Source organism: Cupressus sempervirens, chromosome 9 (assembly GCF_028749045.1).
Source record: "Cupressus sempervirens isolate cs-2001-9-10 chromosome 9, ASM2874904v1, whole genome shotgun sequence".
Classification (NCBI taxonomy): domain Eukaryota; kingdom Viridiplantae; phylum Streptophyta; class Pinopsida; order Cupressales; family Cupressaceae; genus Cupressus; species Cupressus sempervirens.
In genome coordinates this window covers 450,854,665-450,867,395 of record NC_143126.1, presented here as the reverse complement: position 1 = coordinate 450,867,395, position 12,731 = coordinate 450,854,665, and the positions used below count along the sequence as shown (strand labels likewise).

Sequence of the window (12,731 nt, the reverse complement as noted above, 5' to 3'; positions counted from 1 at the left end):
TCAGAGGCATAATAATGTATACTGCTACTGTATGACATGCCAGTGCATAATGTTGATTGGATTGCATAGAGACAAAGTGTATTTTGCTTGTATTTCATAGAGATAATCACAGTTGTCATTTGGAAGGCTCCTTTGATAAGGATTCATAATATTTCCAGCTTGAATATTGGTTCTTCCTTGTAGATACTTGTAACTTGAATGTTGGTTTTCTTTGGTATTAACTTTGAAATTTATCATTGAATTATAACTTGATCAACTCATCCTGCCTGTTCTCTCTTTTCATATTTTGCAGCATTTTCCTGGCTTGTCCATACCTTCTATTGGCAATGTTTTGGCCCAAGGCATGAATTCACAGAAGAGACACGAGGTATTTTTTTTCAGTTAAAGAACATTGGAAAATTACTTTGTCAATTCGCAAGTGAATGTTAGCAAAATTCCTAATTTTGCAAAGAAGGAAAACATCTTAGAATGACATGAGGTATGTTTCCTTCAGTTTGAAGAACATTGGGAAATTACTCTGTGATTTTGCAAGTGAATGCTTTCAAACTTCCTAATTTCCTCAAAAAGGAAAACATCTTAAAATGCCATCATGGGCAGCCAGAGCTCATTTTCCTTTCTTATCATAGCCACTTTCTTTGAAAAGTTGGGTTTTCAATTTAATTTCTATAGCTGTATCTCTATCGTGTGGCAGGTACCAAGAAAATCCCTTTTGGCTATAATATGAACACATAATATTAATTGCTGCATGTAGGTTGAAGTCCTCGCTTCAGTAATACAAAGGATAGCAAATGAAGCTGGAGCGCATTGCATAATTGATGTGGGATCTGGCCAAGTAATCTTGAGTCTTTGATCAATCCTTGCATGATGGTTCTAATTTTTTGGTTGCCAGCATTACGTTTCCCCAACTGCTCGTCACTTCTAATTATTTAATATTTGTAAAGAATTTTGGTTTAATTCTTTTGCTCACATTTTGAAGGTTTTGTTTGGGATTAACATTAGGGTTATCTTGCACAAGTTCTATCATTTGAATATCAATTTCGCGTAATAGCTTTGGATGCTTCTCTTCACCATGCAACTGTTACAAATGAACGGGCAGAACGAATTAGGAAGCACTACCAAGCTAGGATGCGAAAGTCACATCCAGGTAGGAATTTGTAATGTCCAATTAGCATTTATATTGATTCCTTAATTATTTTCTTTCTAAGAAGTATCTAGTTGATTGAGCAATATGCTTTCTTGACATGACAGATCATCATCATCTACACGTGCCTCAAACAGTCACCTCACAGGTTCTTTGTAGTGAATCATTAGTGAGTTTGAGCAAAGCACTAGGCTCATCTTTGTCTACAGCATCAAAATGTTATGGGAAAAAGTCTCCATTTGATGATGATACAAGTGAGTTTAAAGGTACATCTTCACTAAAAGATTTTTCCGTAACAGAAGGCGGAGAGACTGTTCCATACAATAAGAATGGAGCAGAATCTTCAGTAGTTCTTTCTGGTCTTCATGCTTGTGGGGATCTTTCAGTGACAATGGTTAGGTTGGTGTTGGCATGCATTGCCTAAATTGTCATCCCTTCTAGATCGATTCGTGCTGTAATATTGACATAGTCAAAGGATTGTTTATAGGATGTTTTCTTTGGAAATTTTCCTTATCCAAATTTGATCTTGTTTTGTCATAACTTATGTGTAGGTTTTATTTAGTACTCTGTAGAAAATGTACATTTTCATTTCTGATGATAAATTAAACCCAACGTATGCATGTATGTTTGACAGAGCATTTTTGGAATGCGAAGAGGTGAAATCACTCATTAGCATTGGTTGCTGTTACAATTTGTTATCAGAACAAGGTGATGATGACAACCTTCATTGTCATGGCTTTCCAATGAGCAAGGGTGTTGCAAACTTAGCCATACATTTGGGAAGGAATGGACGTGATCTTGCATGTCAGGTCATTTTACATATCCTTAGTTGTCATTCTGACCTTCTTGCACATGTTTGTTATTTTATTTGGTTCCATAGTGCTATCTAGCGATGTATTTCTCTTGGTTTACGATGTACATTTTATTCCAATTTGAATTTGAATTAAATCAATTTGCATTTGAAGATCATAAGTATTGTTCTACAAAGGTGATGCAACTAGTGAAACTTACAAGTTAATGGATTTTTTTCATACAGTAATTGGTACATGGAAAGGATGTCTTCATGCTAATGGGTCTTGCATTTGTTTCATTTCGATGAAGAGTTCCAGTGAGCTGTAATCCTAAATTTTGTTGCATCTCATAAAGTTTAATTTCATGGATTAGCAAAGTGTCTCGATTTTTAATACCTTTTGACACCATTTTCCATTGTAAGTTTATAATGTCATCTACTATGTCAGATTTTGCATTTTCATTGTGAATCATATAGTTGTATAATTATAGATACTTGATGAATAACAACTCATTCACAGAGTTGGCTTATTGGAACACAAGTTTGAGTTTGTATGATTTCATTTTTACATACTCTAATATAATTAAGTGGGTATCTACATGCAATTCTGAATGAAATATTCAAAAGAAAAAATATGTAAGGAAAGAATCCAAGAGAGCTATATTAAGAAGATTGTTACCATAAGACCCAAAGCTTGGAAGAGTATTCCAAAGATCAACGCAAGGAGACTAGATTTTTGAAGGGGAAAACCAAAGAAAAGTCCCTTGTAAATTATTATGAACGTGGAAATTTCCTAGAGATTGAGAAAGAGAGACAGGAAAAGCAAGTAGCTCATTACAATAACAATAATGTGTTCGAGTTGAAATGAGAGAGGAGATCATCTAATAGAGATGAGGAGAGGAGTTACAAAAGTAACTCAGTAATCTATGAATGCCAATGTTCATAATAAGTGTGTGCAAGTGTCAACATCCTCATAAGGAGGATAAACTATTTTCCTTAATAAAGGAAATACAAGAAATGACATGTCTTCCCACTTGGACTAGAGGACAAACTACATAAGGGATACCTTGGTGTTTTCCAATTAAATGATTACAATCAATGAAAGATTATTACTTCTAACACCCCTCTTTAATCTTTACTTGGGGAGATTACATCAATGGGTATCAAACCCAAATATTTACAATGAAATTCAAGTTTCTCTCTAGAAAGAGGCTTTGTCAAAATATTGGCAACTTGATCTTCACCCTTGCAATAGATGAGGGACACTTGCTTTTCTTCAATTTGTTCACTAATGAAGTGTTTGTGGAGAGAGATATGCTTTGACTTTGCATGGAAAATAGGATTCTTTGCCAAGGCTATTGCACTTTGATTGCCACAATACAAATGTGTAGGTTCTTGTTGAGGTCGACCCAAATCTTCAAGTATCCTTCTAATCCAAAGAGCTTCTTTAAATGCATTAGTACTTATATTCAGCTTCAGTAGAACATATAGAAACAAAGTTGTCTTTCTTACTTTTCCAAGATATGGCACTTGAACCAACAAAGAAACAATACCCACAAGTAGATTTCCCTCATTGGGATCTCCATTTAGATCTAAATCAGTAAATCCTTGTAAAGTAAAATTAGAATTTGTATCATAAAATAATCCTACATTAATAGTTCTTTTGATATATCTTAATATTCTTTTAGCAACTTTAAAGTGAGTTTGTTGAGGTTTGGACATAACTCTTAAATCTAAATCAACACTATATGCTATATCAGGTGTTGTAATAGTGAGATAATTCAAACTTCCTACAAGATTCTATACAAAGTAGCATCAACAAAGGGAGTGTTCATATTAACCATTAACTTAGTTCCTAATTTATATGAAATGGAAACATGGTTAGAATCATTCATCTTAAACTTTTCCAAAAGATCTTGAGCATGCTTTCTTTGAGAAAGAAAAATACGCTTTAAGTGTTTGCCATATTTGCATTCCTAAGAAGTAATGTAATATTCCTAAATCAGTCATTTGAAATTTTTGATTAATTTGAAACTTAATATTAGAAATTAAAGGATTTGAACATGAAGTAAGGTGAAAGGGTACGTCTGGTAATGAACATGCCAAAATGCAATAAGCACTGCCCTCTACAATCAGAAAATAAATCTTTGATCCAATCAATGCATTCTGCTCAAAAATCCGTCCATGATCTGGAAATTAAATTCTAACAACAATCCTTCAATCAGCCCAACATTGACCTCTGAATGAAGCCAATCCTTACAACACAATCATATCATATTACACACCCTCTAAATGCTGATACAATAAAGTATATTCGTTCTCCAATGCAGATGCTCTGGAACAACTGTATATATCCCAGTTTCTTCTCCAAAACCAAAGACAAGTCTTCTCCACAACAACAACATTCACATAATGAGCTTGTGCCATTTCCCAAAGAGAATATAAGAAGCCCTAAGTAGGATTAAAATAGACACAATAATTCTCCCTTGTGCAATTTCTAAACAAGTAATAAATAATTTTCTTTTGATGGGCAATAGACTGTAGTTGATACAATTATATTAACATTAATAAAGAGGAATTACATCTCCGTTCAGTGCGGGAACCAGCAAGAATGAACAAAGAAGAAAACCTCCAGTCTAGTCCAGAACTTTTCAGTCTACAAAATACAATGAAATATATATTAGAAAGGGACAAAGGTCCTTGTAGGAAATCTGGAATCCCCTATAAACTTCGAGTATATACAAATATCTTAACCCTTTCAACTTAGGGTTAGAGTTAGAAAGGAAATGGTTAGATAAAATTATTGAGCTTTATTGCCACCTTCAAATTTGTTTGTATGGATAGATCAACTCTCCCTGTATATCTTGTAACCAACCATGCCATACAAAGATCAGTTTCAAATAGCATAGTTGAGTCTATTCTTCTTAACTGATAATGAGAATAACTCCATCTATTTCCTAGAGTCCTCAATAATATTCTCAAGAAAACATACCTCTATAGTCTATCCACTCTTTACTTTGCTAACCACGTTAACTCTATCATCTCTTATCCAAGAATTAGGTGCAATATGTTTGAAAAATAAACAAGCAAGACATGATCCTATTGGTTGGTAATAAAATACTTCAAAGAGAAATTCCTCAAAAAGAAACGTGATGCAATATCCACCAACATATATCTTACCATTTAAAGGATGAGTTATCAGATATTAAACCTCTCATTAATTGTGAATTTGTTTGAATTGGGATGCTTCTATGTTTTTGTTTATTTGTTTATAGCTATTGATAGAGCTTGTTATGCTAGTATACTTTATGTTTCTTATATTCCGATACTAATTAATGTCTTAACTGAGCTCCAAAAAGGAGTAGTTTCATTTATTTTCTTAGATTCTAATACAATTTACTTTTAGTTGTCCTTGTTCATACGATATGAAAATGTGCCCATAATAAATCAGTAGTGAATTGTAATGTATACTGGGAGTAATAGATATAAGCTCTGATGAAGGGTACACCCCTTATTAACACAAACACACAACAAAATAGAGAAATAACAACAATTTCCAAGAACAAAAAATGGGCTTCTTATTCTCTCTAATAAATGGAATTACAATATTCAGAAATAGAACATGCAATGCCACATGGGCATTTTTCTTAAAATATTTCGTAGACCAGAGCCACCATATATCTATCCACAATTGTCTTAGACAACCCTACAAGCCTTTTTTATATAGGCAATTTTCCACTGCCCAAGAAGGTTATAGAAATATTAACCCTAGACCTTGAGGCCAACTAACCCTAAAACATTATTATTATTCATATTTTATTACATTAGAGTATGTCCCAACAACTTTTAAAACTCAATTTTTTTGAAGGAATTTTAATTTCGCCCATTTTAGGTGGCATAGCTTCTGAAGACCGTAACTGATCATCAATTGCTTCGATTGACTATTGTGATGCCATTTTTGAAATTTTACCAACTGCTCTGCAAACCCTGATCTCGCACAAGCTCTAGTCAGCCAAGGTTTGACCCCTTTTTAGAGCCTTTAAAGCCTTAAAAAATGAGTTCAATGTTTTTATACCCTACTACCAACACCGAAAAATCTCAATAACTTCACAAATGGACTTGATATTACAATGAAACTTTATTGGTAGAGTGATTTATCTAAAATGAATATCTAGGGAAGAAATCAAAAACATTTTGAGCTGAATCGACTTACTAAAATAGTAAGCCTTCAAAAATAGTAAGTTTCCACTGAGATAATCCTGAGTGAAAGACAAATCAAAAATATTTTTGGGTGATGCAAGATTTACCTTACACCTAGTATGCTTTAACATTAGACACTCAGGGTAATTTAAAAACTGACACTGTCATATCTCTAGTGTTAAGAGGAAAACCAAGATGGTTAACCTCCTCGCTTCTCAGCCATGATGAATCTTCAATAGGTCATCCTTTTTATTTAAATAGAAATTCTTCATATGTTCTGTTTCTTGTGCTTCTTCCAACATGACTATCTAAAATTTCCCCAATTTCCTCTTTAGTTGAAGTAGTAGCTAGAATACTCCACTATGCTTTTGTGACCTCATCTTCAACACCTCCTTCATGATACTCTGTTAGATCTAAAATGTTAAACATTGGTGAGATAGCTTCTTTAGTATCTTGTATGGCCCAACTTCTTCATCTTCAACTTATTATATTTTCCTATTGGAAATCTCTGTTTGCTCAAATGAACCATGACTTCATCTGTAATCTGAAATTCTTTATGTCTCATTTTCTCATTTGCATTAGCCTTGTATTGTGTATTCATTTTAGTAATTTGCTTTCTCACCTCATGAATGTTCTTTGAGTGTTATGCAAAATCGTTAGCTTCAACACTACTTGTCTCCACTTTGTCCAACTTGCTTAATTCAAAAGCATTTCTAGGACTACTTCCATATACTAACTGTTATGGTGATTTACTCGTGTTCTTATTGACAAAATTATTGTATGTAAATTCTGTTTGTGGTAAAACCAAACCCCATCGCTTTGATGTATCTCCAACCAATCATGGCAACAAATTTCCCAAACTTCCATTCACTGCTTCTTTCTATCCATCAGTCTGTGGATGGTGTGATGAGCTAAACTTCAAATCTGTCTTTGACTTCTTCCACAATGTTTGCCAAAAGTTCCCAACAAACTTGGTGTCTCGATTTGAAACTATGCTCTTCAGTAGACTATGTAGTCTCACCACTTCTCTGAAAAACAATTTTTCGACATGAATAACATCATTTGTCTTCTTGCAGCGAATAAAATGTGCCATCTATGAAAAACTGTTAACCACGACAAAAATTGAATCATGCCCTTGCTAAGTCTTTGGTAAAACAAGAACAAAGTCCATACCGATATCTTCCCATGGCTTCTCCGGTACAAGTAATAGCTGATATAACCTTGTATTTCACTTTGCTCTTTTTTCCATTTGACACACTCCACAACATTGTACAAACTTCTGACATCTTGCTGCAACTGTGGCCAGTAATAATTCTTATTGACCAATGCAATGGTTTTATCTGGACCAAAATGTCTAGCCAATGTTGCGCTATGTTTCTCCTTGATGAGATTCTCCCACATAGAACTCCTTAATACGCATAATTGTCATCCTCTAAATAGCATACCATCCTGGATGATGAAATCCAACCACCTAGTTCTGTCTAGAATAATAGGTTTTGTACAAGCTTTCCAAACTTCACCAAAGTTAAGATTTTTTGGATAGAAACTCGAGTTTCTTGAACCCTACATCTTTCTAACCAAAAGAAGTCTCCGGCTAAGACCATTTTCAACCCTATTAGACTTCCCACTCCTCTGTTTCAAAAGAAATGTGTTACTCTATAAAAACTCAACCCATTTAAATGCCTCTGATTCAACTTTCCTAGACTGTTCAAATATTGCAAAACTTGATGGTCATTATATGAAACAAACTCCTTAGGAAGAAGATAATGTCTCCATTTCTTCAATGGCTGAACAATAGCATAAAACTCCTGATCATAAACATAATATTTTCTTTTAGCATCATTTAAATTCTTATTGAAATAAGAAATAGTTCTTCCTTCTTGGCTCAAAAAAACTCTAATAGTATTACCACTAGCATCACAATCTACTTGAGTGACCTTATTAAAATCTAGAAGTGCTAAAACAAGCCGTTCTATAACTTTCTATTGAACGATTCAACACTCTTTTCTACTCTTGTAGTCCACTTAAATTCTGTCCTATCTCCTCTTATTGTTTTGGTCAAGGGTCCACAGATACTGCTAAAACTCTTGGTAAACTTTCTTTAAAAGCTAGCCAAACCATGAAAAAATCTTACCTCTCTATCATTCCTTGGGTAGGCCATTCAAGGATAGCCTTCACCTTCTTTGGGTCCATTTTTAGACCTTCCGCTAAGACTACAAATCCCAGATACACTAACCCCTTCACAAAAGTACACTTCTTCAGATCAACCAACAATTTCTCTTCCCTTGGCCTCTCAAAGACGCTAGGAATATGTGTTATATGCTCTTCCAATGTCTTATTGAAGATCAAAATATTATCTAGGTAAACAACGACAAACTTACCTAGAAACTCTTTCAATACTTTGTTCATAAGCCACATGAATGTGCTTGGTACATTGGTTAGCCCAAAAGGCATGACTAAGCAAAGATACAAGACCTCCTTTGTCTTGAAAGTCATCTTCCATTCGTCACCTTCTTTGATTTGGATTTGGTGATATCCGCTCCTTAGATTTACCTTCGTGAAATACACAAATCCACTCAAATAGTCCATAATATCATCCACCCTTTGCAAGGGAAATTTGTAATTGATAGTGATCTCACTGATGACTTGAGAATCTATACACATCCTCCATCTCCATTTTTCTTTGGTCTTATTACTGCTAGTACATCACATAGACTCCAACTATCACGAATCAATCCCTTATGCAATAACTCTTGTACTTATCTATTCAATTCTTCACTTTCTGTTGGAGTCATTCTGTGAGCTTCTTTATTTGGAAAACTAGCTCCTAGAATCAGATCCATTCGATGACTAATATTTCTCATTGGTGGCAACCTATTAGGCACATTATCGAATACAATATCTTGAAACTAATCCTATAACTTTTGTAGATACATGTTCTACATCCTCTTTACCAACATTTGGAATTAAAGAAAAACACGTGCTCATACCTCATACATTCTAGAAACTTATTTCCATCAATTAAACATATTTTGGCATTGCTACATACCCTCTTCTCAGTTTCCTTCAATGGCTTCAGTTTGTGTCAAACTCCATCCTTTGTCAAAGAATATGTATTTGCAAACCCATCATGTACTACATGCGGATCATACCACTAAGGCCTCCTTAATAATAAATGACAAACATCCTTAGACATAATATCATACAACACCTCATCATGGTAGTTCCCAATCTTTAACTTTACTAAACATTGTTCACTGACCAAAGCCTTATGATTCTTCTGCAACCAAGCTATTCGGTAGAGATTCAGGTGCTTCTTTCTTTCCAACTTCAACTTATTAACCATTTCCTCAAAAACAAGATTATCTGTGCTACCACCATCAACAATGACATTGCATACCTTACCATTACATCTGCATCTAGTGTGAACAAACTCTTCCTTGGTTTAGGTTCATTCTCATCACTCAACAAGGCTCTTTTGATAACTAGGACTTTTCCTCTTTTGGCATCTTTAGAATGTGATGATTTGGCATCTTCATCTACATGTGGAACTCGTGCATTGCCTTTAGATATTTTGTTGGTTTTCTCTTGATGTTGATGATATTCATAAGCTCTATGTCCTCTGCAATGGAAACATGTCCCACAAAAAACCTCCTCTTCCTGGTCCTTGATCTCTTCCTCTTCCTCTCCGATCCCTCTTATTTTAATTGCAAGAATTGTTGAAATTATTTCTCCTCTAATTTTAAATGCTATTGGCCTCATCACTCTTTTTATGATCTTCATTTCAGCCTCCATAAGGTTGCCCGTTGTATCTTCCACCACGAGATCTTCCACCTCGTTTGCTTTCAAACTTCTTGTTCAATTTTTCATCCACCCTTTAGGCAAATTGATAGCCTCTTCAATACTGATCATTCTCACTAGACTCAACCTTTTCTGAATACTTGGCCTCAACTCATTAAGGTAAGGGAAAACTTCCACCTTGTTAGCTTTCGTAAATGTTTTAATGAGGACTCAATAGAAATTGTATGTATGCTCCTGAACGAATCCTCTCGCTTACTTCAATCCTTGCATTTTCTACAAAAAATCAAGCTCATAATCGATAGGAATGAATTGTTTCTTCAATTTTTTCACCATTCGATCGCATTTTGTGATTTTTTCCATTCCTCTTTTATTTCACTCCAACTGAGTTTCTTGCCACCAAATGTTTGCATTGCTTTTTAGTTTGCCCTTTGCAAATTTGACCCTCTTAGGATCTTTGATTTCTTCATACTAAAAATATTCTTTTAGATCATTGATCTAGTTGATCAACTCCTTCGGGTTAAATTTTTCCAAAATTATGGGACTTTAACTTGGGTCGTTTTCCAATCTTGAAAATGGCTCTGAAAAACCTATCCTCCTCAGGATCCTAGCCACTTTTGCTCTTTCCTGTTCAACATTCCCTTTTTCTTCAAATTCATCCTCACTTTCATCTCTTGTTGTAATATTCATTCCTCTATGAATCTCTTTTTGCAATGCTTGCACTTGTCTTTGGAGGGCTCTAAAACCATCTTTAGTCACACCACTAACTCTTCCACTATGGTTCCTTCATGGAGGCATTTTTTCACTTCTTGCTGAAACTCACTACCACAGTCCTTGTGCAAACTACCTCAGCATCGGTGATTTGTTTACACACTTAGAAATTTTTGCTATGATACCACTTGATGAAGGGTACTCCCCTTATTGACACACACAATAGAATAGAGAAATAACAACAATTTGGAAGAACAAAAAATGGGCTTGTTATTATCTCCAACATAAGGGAATGACAATTTTCAGAAATAGAACATTCAAAGCCACATGTGCATTTTCTTTACAATATTCTATAGACCAAAGCCACCATATATCTATCTAGAATTGTTGTAGACAACCCTACAAGCCCTCTTTATATGGACAATTTTCCACCGCTCAAGAAGGTTCTAGAAATATTAACCGTAGACTCTTAGTCTGGCCAACCCTAAAATATTATTATTCATATTTTATTTCATTAGAGTAGGCCCCAACAACTTTTGGAACTCAAAGGATTCTAAAGAAATTTCAATTTTGCCCATTTTAGGTGGTGCAACTTTTGAAGACCACAACTCATCACCAGTTTCTTTGATTGACTATTATGACCCCATTTTGAAAATGCCACAAACTGCTCTTTAGTGGTTGATCTCGTGCAAGCTCTAGTTAGCCAAGTTTTGATCCCTTTTTGGAGCCTCTAAAGCCTTCAAAACTTAGTTCAAAGTTTTTATATCTTGCTACCAATACTGAAAATTTTCAATAACCTCACAAATAGATTTGATATTGCAATGAAACTTTATTGGCAGGCTGATATATCTAGAATGAACTTCCAGGGAAGAAATCAGAACATTTTGAGCTCAAAAGGCCAACTTAATAAAAATGGTAATACTCCAGAAATAGTAATTTTGCACTGAGATAACCCTTATTGAAAGACAAATCATAAATATTTTTGGGTGATTCAAGATCACCCTTGCACCTAGGATGCTCTTGCATTAGGCTCCCAAGGAAGAACCACAATAATTCAACCCTTCAATGTGTATTTTTATACGGAGCCCTCACTTCTATAACTCCAATCTTGTATAGTTAAGATCCTCAAAGAATAATATGACTTCATTGATCAATAATTTATTATCTTTCGCTACTATGAGTAACTTTATTTTTTATAGTTTTATGTGTCATCCTCGCTGACCTGTCTTTTCTTCCCAATGTATCCATGCTGTTCTTCTTTTGTGTTGATATTAATGATTCCTTTTTCCTTTCACACCAGTATAGGCAATGATAATCGTATTGTTTGCCCCTCTCAGACCTTAGCCACTAATTCCCATGGATATTGATTTCTGCATCATTCCTTCTTGTCAATTGTTCCTCTTGATGATTCTCTGTGTTGGTTCCCTCTATTGAAGTGCTTCCCCATTCCTATTCAATTTATCTGCTGACTGTACAGTGCTGATTGGATTCTATCTTCTCCCTTCGTAATTTCTCTTCCTTCATATGAACTATAATGTCTCCTACAACTTAATAAATTACCTCTGTTGTATATGTGCCTTTTTTTGTTTCCTCACTCCTTATCGTTGTTGATATCCCATATTATATGATGGACGGGGAAGGAGAGGTCACAACCAGTCCTCCTGGTTACAAACATTTGCTTGATACTTTCATTAATTAATTAATTATCACTAGTTAATGAAATTTATTTATATTTGTATTTTTATTATGATTATATTTTGTTAATTAATAATATTTTAGTAATGTATTTATCGTTATATTAATAACAAAATGTTGCATTGATATGTTATGTCGTTTTGTCAATTATTATATTAAGACTTTTATCATATTATGTTATATTGAAGTTATTAAAATTATTCATTTATTAAATTTTAATATTAATTATAATTATGTGTTTATTAAATTTTATTTCAGAAAAATGGGGACTTGGCAAAGATAAATTTTGGTATGGGGAATACCAATTAAGATGACCATGTTGGGTTCTAGGAAAAAAATATTGAAGTTGGTTTGACGCATGCTATTACATTTGCCTTACACCGACTAGAAACATTA

The 12,731-nt window shown here is 34.2% G+C and overlaps 1 protein-coding gene across 2 annotated transcripts in view; it reads left to right on the top strand.

Moving 5' to 3' along the window:
- LOC149539255 (S-adenosyl-L-methionine-dependent methyltransferases superfamily protein) overlaps window positions 1-12,731 on the top strand; it is a 227,794-nt gene that overhangs the window by 97,237 nt on the left and 117,826 nt on the right. For both annotated transcript variants that reach the window (XM_089800580.1, XM_089800581.1), the window contains 5 exons: window positions 293-367; window positions 752-832; window positions 1,000-1,144; window positions 1,249-1,540; window positions 1,776-1,950. In XM_089800580.1, coding sequence (XP_089656706.1) covers window positions 293-367; window positions 752-832; window positions 1,000-1,144; window positions 1,249-1,540; window positions 1,776-1,950 — 768 coding nt within the window. The remainder of the gene's footprint in view (window positions 1-292; window positions 368-751; window positions 833-999; window positions 1,145-1,248; window positions 1,541-1,775; window positions 1,951-12,731) is intronic.